At 43.1% G+C, this 18953-nt stretch overlaps 1 protein-coding gene across 1 annotated transcript in view; it reads right to left on the bottom strand.

Annotated features, from left to right (window-relative positions):
• TMEM163 (transmembrane protein 163) overlaps positions 1–18953 on the bottom strand; it is a 231782-nt gene that overhangs the window by 104346 nt on the left and 108483 nt on the right. Inside the window, exon 3 of the mRNA XM_089683606.1 lies at positions 3221–3264. Coding sequence (XP_089539732.1) covers positions 3221–3264 — 44 coding nt within the window. The remainder of the gene's footprint in view (positions 1–3220; positions 3265–18953) is intronic.

Below are 18953 nucleotides of genomic sequence, written 5' to 3'. Positions count from 1 at the left end.
GTACAGCGGAGCACTGGTTAAAGCTTGTAGGGGGAGTTTTCATTCTGTTCTAGGAGGATGCCAAACCCTTGACCTCTGTCTGGACAGTGCTGATTGGCCCTGTGCTGAATACATGCACTCTCCCAAGGAAAAAAAAAACCTCTCTAGCAATACACACTAAACTGAGCATGTGCAGAATGGCTATGGTTCAGTCTGTCTTATCAGGAGATGATGTGGACTTTTGAATAAGAAAAGGAGCATAGAAGTCAGGATCAAACGGCCTTTTTACACAATGCAGAGGATTAACACCCCCGCCCACGTGGAAGAAAAATATATTTTACATATATTTTAAAAATATTCTTCCAAAATATATTGACATATATTTGAAATACTACAATTTTGGCCGTATTCAATATATTCAATATATATATATATATATATATATATATATACTGCATGTTCTGATATATTACAAAATATATTCAAATATTTTTAAATATAAATATTTTTATATATTACAAAATATATTAAAATATTTTAAAAAATATATATATTTTTTAAATATATTCTTCAGATTTTAACACATATTTTTCCATATAGTCGTAAATGCATTCCAAAAATGTAGATTAAATGTATTTTTAAAGACATACAGTATATTTGAAAATGAATTTTCCAAAATTGTAGTGTTTCAAATATAAGTCAATATATTTGGGAAGAATATTTTTTAAATATATTTAAAATATATTTTTCTTCCATGTGGGCCTTAAGTTCCACAACGAGTATAACAAGCATGCTTTACTGCATATTACAGGCTGATTTTACTGTTGTGGGTTTAGTAACACTTTAGGGCTGAAGATTTACCAAAACAAGTATGGTGGAGCAAACTTTTTGTTGTTCTTATGTGGCATACTGCATGTTCATTGCTTGGGTATAAGCAGTCTTTTAAAGAACCACTAAAACATAAAAGTATATTTTCTATAATAAATTTTAGTTCTGCATTTCTATATTTTTTATTAGCTATGCTGAGCCATTCATATTTGTGTGCTTTAATGCACTTTACAGTAGTTATTAAGTGCCTATAAAACTGAAGCTAATGGCTGTACTTTTTAATGTTACTCTTATATACCTTGCCCATAAGTGCACTTAGATGCAGTTCATTTAAAAACAGCCATGCCTGCTGATACTTTGGTATATTTAAAGGGAACCGGCCGAAAAAAAAAAGCTGTTGGCCATGCAGTGGTTAGATAAGGTGACAAGTTCTTGATGGGCCTTTAAGGCCTCATTCACACCATGATGATGTTGCACATTAGGGTTCATTATGTTAAGAAGCCCATTCAAAAGTATCCTGAATGCATGAGATTTAGTACATGCTGCAATTTTTTTATGCATCTCAGCGCACTGCAATGAATAAAGTGCATATGCACGTACCTGGCGCGAATGAGCACTAAGGCTAGATTCAGATCTTTGCATTTGCAGTAACATGGCTACAGTAAGGGTTAGTGTTAGAATTACAGGAAGGGTTAGTGTTGGGCTTACAAGAAGGTTAATGTTAGGATTACAGGTAGAGTTAGTGTTAGGATTACAGGTAGGGTTAGTGTTAGGATTATGGGAAGGTTTAATGTTGGGATTACAGAAAGGGTTAATGTTAGGGTTATGGGAAGGTTTAATGTTGGGATTACAGGAAGGGTTAATGTTAGGATTACGGGTAGGGTTAGTGTTAGGATTATGGGAAGGTTTAATGTTGGGATTACAGAAAGGGTTAATGTTAGGATTATGGGAAGGTTTAATGTTGGGATTACAGGAAGGGTTAATGTTAGGATTACGGGTAGGGTTAGTGTTAGGATTATGGGAAGGTTTAATGTTGGGATTACAGAAAGGGTTAGTGTTAGAATTACAGGTAGAGTTAGTGTTAGGATTACAGGAAGGGTTAGTGTTAGGATTAGAGGTAAGGTTAGTGTAGGGGTTACAGGAAGGGTTAGTGTTGGGATTACCTGAAGCGTTGGTTTTAGAATTACCAGTAGAGTTAGTGTTGGTATTATAGGTAGGGGTAGTGTTTGTTTACAAGAAGAGTTAGTGTTCGGATTACAGGTAGGGTTAATGTTGGAATTACAGGTAGGGTTAGTGTTAGGATTACAGGTAGGGTTAGTGTTAGGATTGCAGGTAGGGTTAATGTTCGGATTACAGGTAGGGTTAGTGTTAGGATTGCAGGTAGGGTTAGTGTTGGGATTACAGGAAGAGTTAGTGTTAGGCTTACAGGTAGGGTTAGTGTTAGGCTTACAGGAAGGGTTAGTGTTAGGCTTACAGGTAGGGTTAGTGTTGGGGTACAGGAAGGGTTAGTGTTAGACACAGGCTCAGCCACCTGTTTTTACCACCCTCCACCAATGTTAAAGAGCCCTAAGGGTTGGTTTTGTTCTTGGTGCGCCTGGAGAGAATGCCATTGATCAGAACATGCTTGCACATGCTAACTTTTTGGTCATTATATCTTCCTAGCATCAAAACAATGAGTGTATAACCCCTGCAAAATTCACTAAGACCTCTTACAGTGAAACTAAACTCAGCATTACAATTTTCAATCCTTATGCTGCTAGCATTAGTAAAAAGATAGGAAGGTATATTATATTACTTGTTTTAAATATTTATTTCTTATTTCTTCAGTAGCTTCCTGGTTTCTGGCCTAGGCCATTAGTCTTCATGCTCTGCAGGAGGGGAGGAGGGGCTTTCTCAGCTAAGCACACCCTCCTGTCTGCATGTCTGAGCTAAGGGCAGATGGATTCCAGGAAGTACATGCTACATGATTGTTCTACCCTAACTCAGGATGGCTGTTGGTAGAAATGTCAGGGGGTGGTTCAAAGTGAGTTTTCAACTAAATAAAGCATAGAGACGTGGATGGATGGGAGAGTTTGCTTTCATTGTTAAAATTAAATAAATAGGATTTTTCTGCTTGTGGTGCTCAGATAATAAATATAAATATATAAATATGCTTGAACAAATTTTTAAAAATATCAAACCGCACGAAATTTAACACGCACAAGTGTAAACATGCCCTGAAGTAATTTATGTGCCAAGCAAAGGAGGCAAAAACACCCAAGATAAATCTATATTATATCAGAGCAGATAACACATTACAACAATTCTCACCCCCTTCCTATTTATAACATAACGCTGAATTCACGGCGCCTCCCGAGGGCAGTTATAATAATAGCATTGCAGGTTATTAAGTCTCATCAATTAGACTACTTACTGCAAATCCAAAGGATGAAGCGCTGTATCTCATCACAGAGACCGCTGGAAAGAGAAAAGGATACTTTGTATTATGGTGTAAGACAATCAATCGTTAACATCAAATAATATATTGTGCAATCGTATGAAAGCTCAGTGATAAACAGCCTCATTCAATAAAGTGCTATCTCATTGGTCCCAGGCACACAGGCATAAAAAACATCCAGCCTCTAAACGCTGTTCAATATTACTCAACAAAACACTCTTACTCTTGATTTTTCTTCCATCTCCTACAGAGATAGTTTTTTTTTTTAATATGCTCATGTATATGAGGCCTTAAAGAGAATTTGTAGTATTTCTGCATATTTTTTATTTATAGTCAGAACCAAAAAAATGTTTATTAAAAAAAATTAAATGTGAGTTTCCTCCGTCATCCTTACCTCTGTAATGTATAGCACGCCTTGAAATTTCCACTCGCCTGCTCGCCAATGGCGAATGGAAATTATGGTGGGGGCGAGTGTGTCCCTCAGGGCCGTCTTACTGAGCAGGCTCGGAGCTCAGGCCGGATCTGTCATTGGCACTGGGAGCCATCAGACTGCTCAATAGCTGAGCGCAGTGAAAGCAAAGGAAGGAGTGCGTGCTGCGCTCTCTGCCTCCCCCTAGAGTGCAGTACCCGGCTCTGTGAGTGAACAACGAAGTACTGCAACTTTTTATATGGGGGCTTTTGTGTGTGTGTGTGTGTGTGTGTGTGTGTGTTTGTGTGTGTCTGTGTATGCATGTACATATGTCTGTGTGTATGTATATGTGTGTATCTGTACATGTGTCTGTGTGTATGTACATGTCTGTGTGTGTGTGTACATGTGTCTGTGTGAATGTACAAGTGTGTGTGTGTTTGTGTGTATGTACGTACATATGTCTGTGTGTACATGTGTCTGTGTATGTATGCACATGTGTATGTGTAGGTATGTACATGTGTCTGTGTGTATGTACATGTGTCTGTGCATGTGTATTTCTGTGTATGTACATGTATCTGTGTGTATGCGTGTCTGTACGTGCCTGTGTGTGTATACATGTGTCTGTATGTGTGTCTGTGTACATGTGTCTCTGTTCGTGTGTGCACATGTTTCTATGTGTATATGTGTGTGTGTTTATGTACATGTCTGTGTACATGTGTCTCTGTTTGTGTGTGTTTGTTGGTGGCGAGTAACTATTAAGGCCTGGCTAGTAGCTCAGGACTTGAAATTTTAAGCCCTGATGTATACTATATATGAGACATTGTGATGGCATGTCATGATCATATCTATTGGTGAAGGGCTGAACACCCCCCTGTTCGGTTTGTGGTCGAACATTCGAATATAATGAAACGTCGAACAGAGGGAACAATTCACTAAGCAGTATCTTTCCGTATTTGAGTATGTGGTAAGATACCGCACAGATACTGAAAATATTCTTTAATGTTTGAGCTGTCAGCTGGGTTCCTTGCTGACAGCTGAATGTCAAAAGAATTGCCTGCAAGCTCAGCAATTAAAAAAAAAAAACATGTAGTCCTTCAGGTCTGGTATGGATTTTGAGTAGAACCCCAATGCCACAATTTTTTTAAAAATGGCATGGGAGTCCCCCTCCCAAATCCATACTAGACCCTTTTCCGAATATGCAGCCTGGTAGTTCAGGAAAGGGGGGGATGAGCGAGTGCCTCCCCCCCTCCTAAACCATACCAGGCCACATGCCCTCAACGGGGGGGGGGCTTTAGGGAGGAGGGGCTTCCCCACAAAGCACCTTGTCCCCATGTTGATGGGGACAAGGGCATCTTACCCACAACCGTGGCCAGTGGTTGTGGGTGTCTGCAGGTGAGGGTCTTATCAGAATCTGGAGGCTCCCAGATCCTGGCCATCCCCTATGTGACTTAGTATGGGGTACATGGTACCGTTACCCATTCACACAAAAAAAAAGTATAGCGGAAAAATGACAGTAGACAGCCTTTGACAAATCCTTTAATAAAAGCAAAAATGTAAAAAATGTTCCCCAAAGTAAATCCAATGTCAATCACGATGCCTGCCGCCACTCTAAAGAAAAGAAAAGGAAAAAACGCTCCGCTCTCAATGCTAGCTGCACCGTGATGAAAGTTCTTAAATGATGTCACCCCACCCCCTTGTGACATCATCATGCGCTCTGATTGTCCAAAGCAGGGGCAGACTGACCATTTGGAAACTCGGGCACTGCCCAAGGGCCCGTGGTCATTAGGGGGCCCCATGAGATGCCCCTGGTACCTTTTTCATAGGCTTTTTTGAGTTTGGGCAAGGGCACAGGGGCCCCATGATCCCCTATTGCCCGGGGGCCCCATGAGTTGTCAGTCCGCCCCTGGTCCAAAGCATTGCACCTGACTTGTGGTCAGGTGCATTGCCTTGGCCAATCACAATGTACTGTCAGGGCACAGTGCATTGTGTGACGTCAGCACGTAGGCTCCTCCCTTAGACCGTGTATGGTCCAGTGGCCATTCATGTTAGTTTGGCCGCTTTTGTTTTCATGTACTCCATGTGGATTTTATCGCTGTTTTAATAAAGTACTACACTAAGCACATCTCCTTGGGCTCCATGTGTGAGCTTTTTTATTAAGGTGCATCTCGGTCACTTTGGTTGGAGTCCACTGTGAGGAAGGAGTAAAGGAGGCCATCACAGATCATATCATTTTGGGTGTATGTTTGCCAGATCTCTTGTCTTTGCATACGGGTGAAGGTCCCACAGGTGTCACCACTGGATTGTTGTCACTGATCTTTGTTCAGCATCAATGGACTTTATTATATAACAGGCTCTCTGCACTTTTTCACTTTTGGTGCATATAGGTGTATGTTATTACCAATAACATTGTATACCTTATGGTTCTTAAAGCGGAGTTCCACCCAAAAGGGGAAGTTCCACTTTAAAGATTGGTCGCCCGCTCCCCATTAAGGATTGACATCTTTGGGGAGTGGGTACCCGAATTTGACAGGTACCCGCTCCCACTTCCACTGCGATCGTCTAGGCGAAGCCGAAGTTGTCCTCCTACCCTCCCTCTCTGAAGTCTTGTTGGACACTTGACAGGTCCCAGAAGATGATGGGGCCATTCATGAAGCGCAGCACTACTCGCGCATGCGCAGTGGGCACCCGGCTGTGAAGCCGCAAGCTGTCACAGCCGAATGCCCACACTGAAGATGCCGGCGCCTGGAATACAGGATGGCCGGTGAATGAGCTGTGGCGGAGCACCGTGGGACCGAGGGACAGGTAAATGGCTGTTTTGTCAAAGTCAGCAGCTACAGTTTTTGTAGCAGCTGACTTTTATTTTTTTACAGAGTGAGTGGAGCTCCGCTTTAATGGTATCATGTGATTCACTTGCATCTTATGATTGAGAATTGCTTTATACAATGTATATATAGCATTTTAAGCTCTGCACATTCTGTTATTTATTTTCAGATTGTACCCTGACCACACTTCTGCCTGTGCCCCAGTACCTGATCCATCCTGCCTGTGTATGACCGGCCTGCCTGACTCTGCTATTTTGCCTGCTCTCACCAGTACCTGCCCACCATCCTGCAGTTCCTGCTGATCTACAATCTACTACCAGCAACCGTCTCATCTGCCCGGTGTCACCAGTACCAGTCTACTTCAGTCAGCTGCCTGCCAGTCTGCCTGCCTTACTGAAGACCCCTGAAGACGTCACCTGCCCAGCATGGACACCTGCTCTGCTGCTAGCAAGACTTGCAGGCACTTGTGGCACTCTGCACTCCTGAGCCTTCTGTTTACACTACCGGGGTCCCGAGTCAGTGGTGTAAGAGAGGTCTTCCTCATCAGGGGCGGAATGACAAGTCATGGGGCCCCCGGACAATAGGAAATCATGGGGACCCTGTGTCCTTGCTCACACTCAACCACACCCAAAAAAGCCTATGAAAGGTACCAGGGGCATCTCATGGGGCCCCCTACTGACCAGGGGCAGACTGACAACTCATGGGGCCCCAGGGGAAGAGGGGATCATGGGGCCCCTGTGTCCTTGCCCAAACTCAAAAAAGCCTATGATAAAGGTACCAGGGGCATCTCATGGGGCCCCCTACTGATCCGAGTTTCCAAATGGTCAGTCCGCCCCTGCTACTGACCCCGGGCCCTCGGGCAGTGCCCGGGTGCCCGAATGGTCAGTCCGCCCCTGTTCCTCATCATATCAGGCCCTGCTACCAGGTATGTGATAGTATGAAGCAGCTATGTTCGAGCCTAACAAGGAACCTCTCTCATGGATTACTGTGTCATCATCTTGCAGCACCGATCCTGAGCACTGGCACAGTTTAAATAGCCAGTCTGGAGCCAACATCTGTCATGAGTGCACACCGGCGCACACGGGTATGAGCACCATTGTACGTACGCATACATATGTGCACATGCATGCTCATGAGCATGCAGGGGCGGACTGACCATTTGGAAACTCGGGCACTGCCCGAGGGCCCAGGGTCAGTAGGGGGCCCCATGAGATGCCCCTGGTACCTTTTTCATAGGCTTTTTTGAATTTGGGCAAGGACACAGGGGCCCCATGATCCCCTATTGCCCGGGGGCCCCATGAGTTGTCAGTCCGCCCCTGTAAGCATGTGATCATTTCCTGCATGCATGGGAAGGAACATGTATTAGTCTGTGAAGGTGCACAGAAGACAGTCCAAAGGAGCCATCTCAGCTACTGGCATGCCCTTCCTGACACCCTGTCTCAGGCTATATTAGTTTGCATGTCTTTTTTGAGATTCTTTTCACATGCTGATTCCATTTTTCATTTTAGCACAAATCACTAAACTTTTAACATTCTGCTGATGTCATGAGCAATTTTTTTTTTTGGCGCTTAAAACGTGTTTGCGAAAAAGCTTGTTTGTTAATTAACATACGCTAAGTGTGCAAGTGTCATATGTATTACACTGCTGAGTCGTCAATTATTTCCAGATGTTATAGGAAGTGTTTAAAGTGGATCTAAAGGCTCACTTTTTTTATGCATGAATAAATGCATGAAGGTAAAAAACATTCTGTGTGCAGCATCCCCCCCACCCCCACTAATACTCACCTTAGCCCAGTGGTGTATTTAGGTTTCGTGCTACCCTAGGCAACACAAAAATTGCCCCCCCACGGAGAGACCCTGACACCAACCAGCACCCCCTCCCACACGAAGAGAGCCTAACATTGACCAACAACACCCCAGCCCCCACCCGAGAGAGCCTTCCACCACCACCTCCCCCCATATACTGGCAACCCCCCTCAACCCTACGAGAAAAGACACTCACCTTCACAGCTCCACACATCCCCGGGAACAAGAGTCGGGCTCTGCATACACCATTAAGCAGCCCGCAGCCTCTCTCAGATCCCACCTGGTTCCCATTCTGCTTGTGTCCCTTCTTCCATCCCTTCTTTTGCTGCCCCCTGAAAGATGCTGCTGCCCCCCCCCCACCCTGAAAACTGCCTCCCTAGGCAAGTGCCTTGCTTGCCTTGTGGTAAATACACCCCTGCCTGAGCCCCAGTGCGATCCAGTGATGTTCACGAGAGCTGGGGACTTTCCCTCCTCATTGGCTGAACCACTGTCTCCCGCTGCTGTCAATCACAGCCAGTGAACCAATGAGGAGAGAGAGGGGACCGAGCCATGGTTCCATGTGTGAATGGACACACAGAGCAGGGGCTCGGGAGTGTGCCTGCTTGAGTGCCCCCAACGCAAGCTGTTTGCTCTCTGGGCACCGAACAGGAGGAAGGGGACAGGAGCGCCAGTGGGGGACCCCAGAAGATGGGGGATCGGGGCTGCTCTGTGTAAAACCACTGCACACAGCAGGTAAGTATAACACGTTTGTTAATTATAAAAAAAAAACTGAGCCTTTAGTATCACTTTAAATGTGAAACTGCACAGCTCAGCTTCTTCTGCTGAAAGCATTTGATGTTTAACTACTGATGAGGAGATGGAGCTTTTTCTGGAATATTCATATGGGCGTTCCGATCAGATACGCCTGTCAAGCTCCATGGTTTGTGGTCTATAGGCTGGTGGATGCATATGGTCTTGTGTCTGTTTACATCCAGTTACCTCCAAGCGTGTCCAACCTTTTAACTTTCCTGGACCACATTGGAAGCAGAGGAAATGTCTTGGGCTGCACATAAAATACACTAAAACAAAGGATAGCTGATGAGCAGAAAAAGTCGGGCAGATCACAAGTTAACAATCGATATAGATAAAACTTCACTTTTTTAAAAATATTTTTTGTTATAAAATTAAAAGAGGGCAACATAAAACTAGTGTGATATTTGGTACTGTTTTTGATAAACTAACACATCAATATCTGGTTGGATGGATGGAGTAGCAATTCTCAATGAATTTCCAGGGTGCTCATCAGATATTTTGGTTCTCATTTTGCCCTTCGTGGGCTTCATCCTGGAAAATAGTTGTTCACAAATACAGGTGCTGCTGAAAACTGATGACATGAATAAGGCATGATTGTGAAGCCTGGGAGAGTTTTTGTATAAAAGTTCAGTAAGGAGACACTGGCAACTTTTTCTTTGGCCACTTCACTAAGTATTAACAAAGTTTTACAAAAAATTCAAAAAAAAAAACTCCAATAGTTCAAAATAAGCAAGTTTTTGATTTTGTGTTGGGTCACATTCATAGCGGTCTTTGGACACATGCGGCCTGTGGGCTGCAGATTGGACAAGTCTGATCTATGTATAAAAAGAAAAAAAAACAAGGAAAATGTTTGCCTCCTTTTTTTTTTTTTTTGAGCTAAGCAGGATTGATTGGAGGCTAAAGAATATAAACAGACGTACACACATTTACATTTTCCTGCCCATAGATGAAACATGCTTCCAGTCTCAGGCTGGAAAAAAATCTGAATGGACAAGGCTGTCACAAAGATGACATTTATTCCTTTTTGCCAAAATTCTCTTTCTGGATCCCCTGCTAACCAGAATGGACCCCACCCATGTGAAAGGGTCCTAAGGAAGTGTTGAGGCTGGATCGTTCAAAACTTTTGAGTTTTGAAGTTCACTATTAAATTAATTAGGCATTAAAAAAATCTACTACCATTTTTAGTTTTCTTGTGGCATTTTCAAATGTATAAAAAAAACATACAAAAGTAACAATTATAGAAATACAAGTAACAATATGAATATTAGAAAGCAGTCTCTGTTCTGTTTTGCTGCTTGATTTCATCATTTGGGTCCTCATTACAACCCCCCAGCAGGGCAATAAGTATCAATGTATTTTATGTAGCTCAGGTTGAACAAGATGCACTGCTCCTTACATTGATGGTCAGAAGTAGAATGCCTTTCCATTGGTAGCCAGTGGGATAATCTTCTTAGATTGGTGGTCAGTGGGAAGAATCTTCCTTAATTGATGGTCAGCAGGAAGAATGTTCCTTTCATTGGTGGTCATTGTGGGAAGAATGTCCCTTACATTGGTGGTCAGTGTGAGAATAATGTCCCTTACATTGGTGGTCAGTGTGGGAAGATTGTCCCTTACATTGGTGGTCAGTGTGGGAAGAATGGCCCTTACATTGGTGGTCAGTGTGGGAAGAATGTCCCTTACATTGGTTGTCACTGAGAAGAATGCTCCTTACATTAGTGGTCAGCGGGAAGAAAGTCCCTTAGATTGGTGTTCAGTGAGAAGAATGCTCCTTGCATTGGTGGTCAGTGTGGGAAGAATGTCCCTTACATTGGTGTTCAGTGAGAAGAATGCTCCTGACATTGGTGGTCAGTGGGAAGAAAGTCCCTAACATTAGTGGACAGTGAGAAGAAAGCTCCTTACATTGGTGGTTAATGGGAAGAATGCTCCTTACATTAGTGGTCTGCAGAAAGAATGCCCCTTTACATTGGTAGTCACTGGGGAGAATGCCCCTTACATTGGTGGTCTCTGGGAAGAGTGATCCTTACATTGGTGGTCACTGGGAAGAATGCTCCCCTTACTGTGGAGGTCAGAATGCCACCCTTAAAGACACATGCTCAAGGAACCCCTTACAACTTCAGGAGCCTAGGGTTCCATGGAACCCTAGTTGAAGATAGTTGCTTTAGTAGGTAGTTGTGGATGACCATGGCTCCTCAGAACTGCCTTATCTAGCTGCACCAAAGGCAACTAATCACTCCTCCCTGTTATCGCATGACTTTATGAACTTTCTTGCATTTCATCTTTCAGAAGTGTGTGCACACACCCCAGCTAGCATGGGAAACAAGTTTGCCTGCAAAATGTACTGCAACATGAGTGACCCTCATATTGGTGCGCCCAAAAACCTTCCTGGCTCAAGCGCACAATACCATTCCGGAACAACAGAAGAGCGACCTTGCTGAGCATTTCTCGAGAGAGAGAGAGAAATGCGATCGTATAAACCTTTCCTCTATCGTCAAGACAGAGTTGGCTGTATGGTTCCTAATTGCAGAAGTTCTTTGATGTTCCTGAGCTGAGCCCTGCGGCATCTGATAATTATGACCATCGGAGATAGAACACCTTGCTGCGATGGGATAAGCAGTGCCTACCTGTGGAGAGAATGACAGTGAGGGCGCCGGGATGTGGGTAACCTTTCCTGCGGTTAGGGCGAAGGAAAGAAAGAGCAGCAGATATCATTATTTTATACAAAGCCGCTATTGAGCTCTGCAATCTGTAGCTCTGAGCCTGGCAAGCAACTGTGATGATGAATGGCCAGCAGCAGTGAATGACATGTCAGTCTATTGAAAAGGGGGTTCCAAGACAGTCATAGATAAATATGTTAATATTTCAGAGGCTTTTCAGGATGGAAGATAATTGAAATTATTATAGTGTTGCTGGGGAGATCTTTCCCTATGCACAGCATAATCTGATAATCCGGTAAAATAAATTATGTATGTATTTATTAACATAGATGTAACGATAAGACATTTCGTTTGCTAAAACATTGTGTATCATAATCCATTGACATTTTTTATTAAAAGTTTGTTTTCATCTTTTTTGTATCCTTTGTTGTCTCTCAGCGTGGCTGATCTTATGCAGCCTCTTTGCAACCACTTTCTGTCTATATGCACTATAGTGATGGCTGCATGGCATTTCTCAGGAAAGGTATCCTGATGGAGACAAAAGTTGACCACGCCTTTGTAATGTGTCCATATTCTGCATCGGAAGTGTTTGGGACAGGGTGACAACGCAGGAGTATAATTGGGAGACAAGGATAGAATGTTGTCGACGTTTAACAGAAAATGCCTGAAGAAGGACTTTTGTGGCAGGACTACTTAGGAGTACCAGCATATACAGTGGGGAAAATAATTATTTGATCCCCTGCAGATTTTGTAATTTTGCCTAATTACAAAGAAATTAAGGACCATAATTTTTATCATAGGTATTTTAAATGATAGAGACAGAATATCAACCAAAAATCCAGAAAAATAAACACATGATACAAATGTTATAAATTGAGTTGCAGTTCAGTGAGTAAAATTTGTATTTGATCCCCAAGCAAAACATGACTTGTAGTACTTGGTGGAGAAACCCTTGTTGGCAAGCACGGAGGTAAGATGTTTCTTGTAGTTGGTTACCAGGTTTGCATCGAGGATTTTGGTCCAATTTTCTTTACAGATCTTCTCTAAATCCTTAAGATTTCTTGGCTGTTGCTTGGCAACTCGAAGTTTCAGCTCCCTTCATAGATTTTCCATAAAATTAAGGTCTGGAGACTGCCTAGGAAACTCCATGACCTTAATGTGCTTCTTCTTCAGCCACTGTTGTTCCCTTAGCGGTATGTTTTGGGTCATTGCCATCCTGGAAGAGCCATCCATGATCCAACTTAAGTGTTCTGGTTGAGGGAAGAAGGTTCTCGTCCAAGATTTTACAATACATGGCCTCATCCATTGGCCCTTCAATGCAGCAAAGTCCTTTAGCAGAGAAACAGCACCAAAGCCTAATGTTTCCACCTCCGTGCTTCACTGTACAGATGGTGTTCTTAGGGTCATAGTCAGCATCTTTCTTCCTCCAAACACAGCAAGTCAAGTCCATGCCAAAGAACTCAACTTTGGTCTCATCTGACCACAGCACTTTCTCCCAATCCTTCTCTGAATCATATAGATGTTTACTGGCAAATGTCAGACTGGGCTGTACATATGCTTTCTTGAGGAGGGGGACCTTGCAGTCACTGCAGGATTTCAATCCATGGATATTGTGTTACTAGTGGTTTGTTTGGTGACTGGTCCCAACTGCCTTGAGATCATTCACAAGCTCCTCCCGTGTAGTTCTGGACTGGTCCCTCACTTTTGTCATGATCATCTTCACCCCATGAGGCAAAATCTTGCATGGAGCTCCAGACTGAGGGCGATTGATGGTTATTTTGTATTTCTTCTATTTGCGAATCATCGCTCCAACAGTTGTCTCCTTCTCACCAAGCTTCTTGCTGATGGTCGTGTAGCCCATTCCGGCCTTGTGCAGGTCTACAATCTTGTCCTTGATGTCCTTTGACAGCTCTTTGGTCTTTCCCATGGTGGTGCCCAAGAAAGAGATTCTGTGGACAGGTGTCTTTAATACACATAACGAGTTGTCGTTAGGAGCACCTTCTTAAATTGACAGGACTAATCTGTGTACCATATGAGCACATAGCCAGTCTGTGGGAGCCAGAATTATTGTTGATTGGTAGGGGATTAAATATTTATTTTACTCACTAAACTGCAACTCAATTTATAACATGTGTTTTTTCTGGATTTTTGGTTGATATTCTGTCTCTATCTGTGTGAGCCTTACACAGACACCTTCACTGTGTCCTGAATTGGCAAGGTGACAATATCTCTTTAAAGCTGTAAACCCCTGAAAAGAAAATTGGACAAAGCATATCCTTCTATAGTGCGTACTTGCCTCAGCCCAAAGCACCTAGTGTGATTTTGGATAACTGTCTCCTTCTCCTGCTATCTGCATGAGTCATTTTTGATGGTCTGAATCAACACCAGACAATCCTGCAAGAGGTGCTCCCCCCCCAGCACACAAAAGGTGATTGACAGACTTAGCCGTGCATGCTTCCCTAAGAGACTGTATAGAGTGGGTGTGTCTTTTCCCTCCATACAAGTCCCAGATTATCTATGCTGCACAGTGTTTGACATCAGATCCCCACCCCCTCCTTTCTGGAGCTGAAAAATGATGTGTAAATTATGTACTTTAAGCAGATGTAGAGGAGAAAGGGCTATAAATAAACAGGTACAACTTATGTAGGAGGATTTGTTTAATCTCTGTGTATCACCTGAGGCCAGTCACTTCACTGGGTATATGGAAGGGTCTAAAACCACTTTACTGCTGACCCTCAGACAGATATAATGGATACAATTAATGAAGCTCCATATTCATAAATATATCTTTTGATGACATTTTAACATACAAGCAGCAAAAGTACCTGAGTTTGACCTGGTATCATCCCCTTTGCATTCCCTGTACAGTAGGGCTGGAGTGTGAGAGGAAGAAGCAGCACAAGAAGCTGATCAGTTCACATGCTGACAAAAAAGCATGCTAATAGGAAGAGGAAGCAGAGTGCCCACATGGAAGAAAAACATATTTGAAATATATTTTTAAAATATTCTTCCCAAATATATTGACATATGTTTGAAATACTACAATTTTGGCCATATTCAATATACTTTTATATATATATATATATATATATATTTTTTTTTTTTAATACATTTTCAAGTATATATTTAGAAAATATATATATTTTTTAAATATATTCTTCAGATTTTTTTTAACATATAAAAAAGTCATTTTAACATATATTTGTAATTGCATTCCAAAAATGTGTGTTTAAAGACATACACTATATTTGAAATCTATTTTTAAAAATATTTTTCATATATTTTGTAATTCAACATACAGTGTATATATATATATATGTATATATTTTGAAATATATTGAACATGGCCAAAATTGTAGTATTTCAAATATATGTTAATATATTTGGGAAGAATATTTTTAAAATATATTTCAAATATATTTTTCTTTCATATGGGTGACCTCATCACTGCTGTACTTTTTTTAAATACACATGACAACAGTGCAATGTTGTAAACTAGGGACATTTAAATGCATTCATTTTTCTTGCATATGCATTTGCGTTCATGCTGCATCTAAAAACACACTGCACTGCGTCTGCCATAAATGAGCCCTAATTGCAGACTTCACATAAGCTTTAAACATTGCTTTTCTCTGTAAATCACCAGCGCAGTGAACAATAATGTTTGCAGATAGTTTTATGATCAACCAGGGAATTGGAAAAACGTGCATGAAGTTACAGAACAAATCTGTCATTTGTGGCATTTTGGTAGAAACAAATTTGTGATAATGACAGCGCAGCAGACAGTGATATATATTCAGCAATAAGAAATGTGCAGCTGTGGGCTGCAGAGGAAGATGCAGAGAGTGTGGCTTGGGGGATGTGCAGCACACACCGGTCCCAGGAGTGGATCAGATATTTGGGGGTTTTCTCTATATAGGTAAAGCCAATGGAAGTCTGAACAATTGTAGGACCAGATGATTCCAATACACAACTTTTTATTGTAAAAAGAACATTTCATGAACGCATGAACCTGAACACATAGGAGCCCATGTGGTGCATTGGGGTACCATTCAGAATGGGCCCTTAGTCCTAAAGAAGAATTCCCGTATAGTGCTACCCCCGCAGGAGCCACGTTAAAGTGGGATCCTCTATTCTTACCCTGACACGGCTAAAAGTGTCAACCCCTCTGATACCTCAGGCTACACCACCGTAGACAAAATAGATTAACGTGATACTAAAGTTTTGGGTTTTTTTTGTTTTTTTTTTTTAATAAAAAACGTCATATTTACCTGGTCTGTGCAGTGGTTCTGCACAGTGCAGCCTGGATCCTCCTCTTCTTGGGTCCCCTGCAGGCTCTCCTGGCTCCTCCCTCTCATCGGGTGCCCCCATAAAAAGCAGATTGCTATGGGGGCACCCAAGCAGGCACGCTCCCGAGCCGTGGCTCTGCGTGTCCATTCGCACACAGAGCCGCGGCTTGGCCCTGCCCTCTCCTGATTGGCTCACTGGCTGTGATTGACAGCAGCTGCTGCCTCAGCCAATCAGGAGTGAGAGTTCTTGGAGAACCAAGGCTCTTGTGGACATCGCTGGATTGGGATGGGGCACAGGTAAGTCTTGGGGGGGGGGGCTGCTGTACACAAAAGTTTTTTTACCTTCATGCATACAAGGCATGAAGGTAAAAAACCTTGAGCCTTTACAACCACTTTAATAAATTCACGATAATTTTGGGTCACCCTGAAAGCAGACTGGAGGCTTTCTCATAGATAACTGTATATATTATCACTCGAAAAGCAAGTAAGCCAAGTATTTCGGCTCAGTATATAACACCAGCAATACGCTGACAACGTGCACAGAGATTTAATGGATGGAACTTTTGACTTAAAGTGATTCTAAAGGCTGTAATTTAAAAAAAAAAACAACAAACATGTTATACTTACCTGCTCTGTGCAATGGTTTTTCACAGAGCAGCCCCAATCTTTCTTTTTTGCTCTCCCGCTGGCAGTCCAGGCTCCTCACCCCTGCCGAGTGCCCCCAATAGTAAGCCCCTTGCTATGGGGGCACTCAAGCAGGTTTGCTGCTGAGCCCCATTCCAGTGAATGGACATTGTTCATTCACACACAGAGTGCTGCTCCGCCCTGTCCCACACCCCGCTCTCTCTTCAGTGGCTCACTTGCTGTGATTGACGGAAGCAGGAGCCAATGGCTCCCACTGCTGTGTGAGCCAATAAGGAGAAAGAGACCCAGGAATGCCACGGCTCTCATGCACATCGCTGGATCAAGATGATGCTCAGGTATTAGGGAGGGCTGAGGGGGAGCTGCACCCGGAAGAATGCATTAAGGTAAAGAGTCTTCTGCCTTTAGAACCACTTTAATTAGCATAAACTGAAGCTTTCCCCTTGATGTGCAGCTGCAGGCAACAGGTGATTATTCTTAGCAAACGTATAGTTGTCTGGGTGACTTGTGATGAGGGAGCCAGGCCTAGGCTTTATTGTGCAAACAGAGCAGAATATATATATATATATATTTCCAAGTGGGAGTCTTCTGCCGGCTTCGGTGGGGCCCTTGGTGTTGTTGACGTGCTTGATGAGGGTTAGCAATCCTGCACACAGTGAGATGCAAGGCATATATTGGTATGTTTTTGTGCTGGTCAGCAAACTGAGTCAAGTGTAGGCTAAAGCTGTAAGCAGGCAATTGGCCCATCAGGATTATAGGTAAATAGAGGTTTCTAACAGAGTTTTGGGGAATGTGAATATGACTTAGCGCTCTTCACAGTGTATGCAGTATCAGCAATAGAACAATAGTGGGTCAATGACTCGCTCACCAGCTCCATGGGATCAGTTGGACAGATTGTGGTCATGGTGGAGGGGCCCCTCTCATGAAAAGTGTAGATCTTTCTGAAGTGACTTGACAGTAATGCAGGAGGACCATCAAAGTAGACTGATGATGCAGGATCAGGGTGCAGGATCCCTTGGCAGATACGTATCCATCATGCCAGACCATCAGGTATGAGTGTGATTGGCCCCAAATGTATTCTGCAGCAGGACAACCACCCCAAACATACAGTCAATGTTATTAAGAACTATCTTCAGTGTAAGGAAAAACAAGGAATCCTGGAAGTGATGGTTTGGCCCCCATAGAGTCCTAATCTCAATATCATGGAGTCTGCCTGGGATTACATGGAGACTGAAGGATCTGAAGCAGCCTACATCCACAGAAGATGTGTGGTAAGTTCTCCAAGATGTTTGAAACAACTTGATAAAAAAGCATGAGCAACCAAATGCTGTGACTCCTGCGCTGGACGATGAGCTCCACAATGTCAGTAACCTCATATGGAGTACTTTTTGGGAATGCAAACCTTGCTGCCCTCAACGAACCAGGGAAATCCAAAGGAGCTTAAATAGTAGTAATTCACAAAAGAATAAAATGAAAGGCACATCACAAAAAAGACAGCATGGTCCAATCTCCCTATATGGTGACTGTGGGCCAGCAATGGGCAAACTACGGCCCGGCGGATCTTTTAATCCGGCCCGCGGAGCGTGATACTGTCAGGATGGCGGTCAGGATGTGTGTAGGCGGGGCAGCGTGACGAACGCGAGGGGAGCTAGGCTCCTCTCACAGTCCGCCCTGAAGACCGGTGTAGCATGAAAATCTGTCTCCTATGAGGATCTGTCCCCTTCGACGTATCTGCGCATGTGCCGGAGATCACCAATCGGCTGCTAATGCCTGAAACTGGCACATGCGCAGATACGTCGAGGGGGACAGATCCTCATAGGAGACAGATTTTCATGCTACACCAGAACGGCGCGGGAACACGGCGAGAAAAACGCGCGGAACAAAGGTAAGTGAATTGACACAGGGGGGACTTAATATGGGGGATGAATTACTATATGGGGGATGAATTACTATATGGGGGATGAATTACTATGGGGGATGAATTACTATAGGGGGGATGAATTACTATATGGGGGATGAAATACTATATGGGGGATGAATTACTATGGGGGATGAATTACTATATGGGGGATGAATTACTATATGGGGGATGAATTACTATGGGGGATGAATTACTATATGGGGGATGAATTACTATGGGGGATGAATTACTATATGGGGGATGAATTACTATGAGGGATGAATTACTATATGGGGGATGAATTACTATGGGGGACGAATTACTATATGGGGGATGAATTACTATGGGGGATGAATTACTATGGGGGATGAATTACTATATGGGGGATGAATTACT

Source organism: Staurois parvus, unplaced genomic scaffold, assembly GCF_062004578.1.
Source record: "Staurois parvus isolate SC_StPar_1 unplaced genomic scaffold, SC_StPar_1.0 ptg000315l, whole genome shotgun sequence".
Lineage (NCBI taxonomy): Eukaryota > Metazoa > Chordata > Amphibia > Anura > Ranidae > Staurois > Staurois parvus.
The sequence above is the reverse complement of the archived record's forward strand: the minus strand, read 5'-3'. Positions and strand labels throughout refer to the sequence as shown.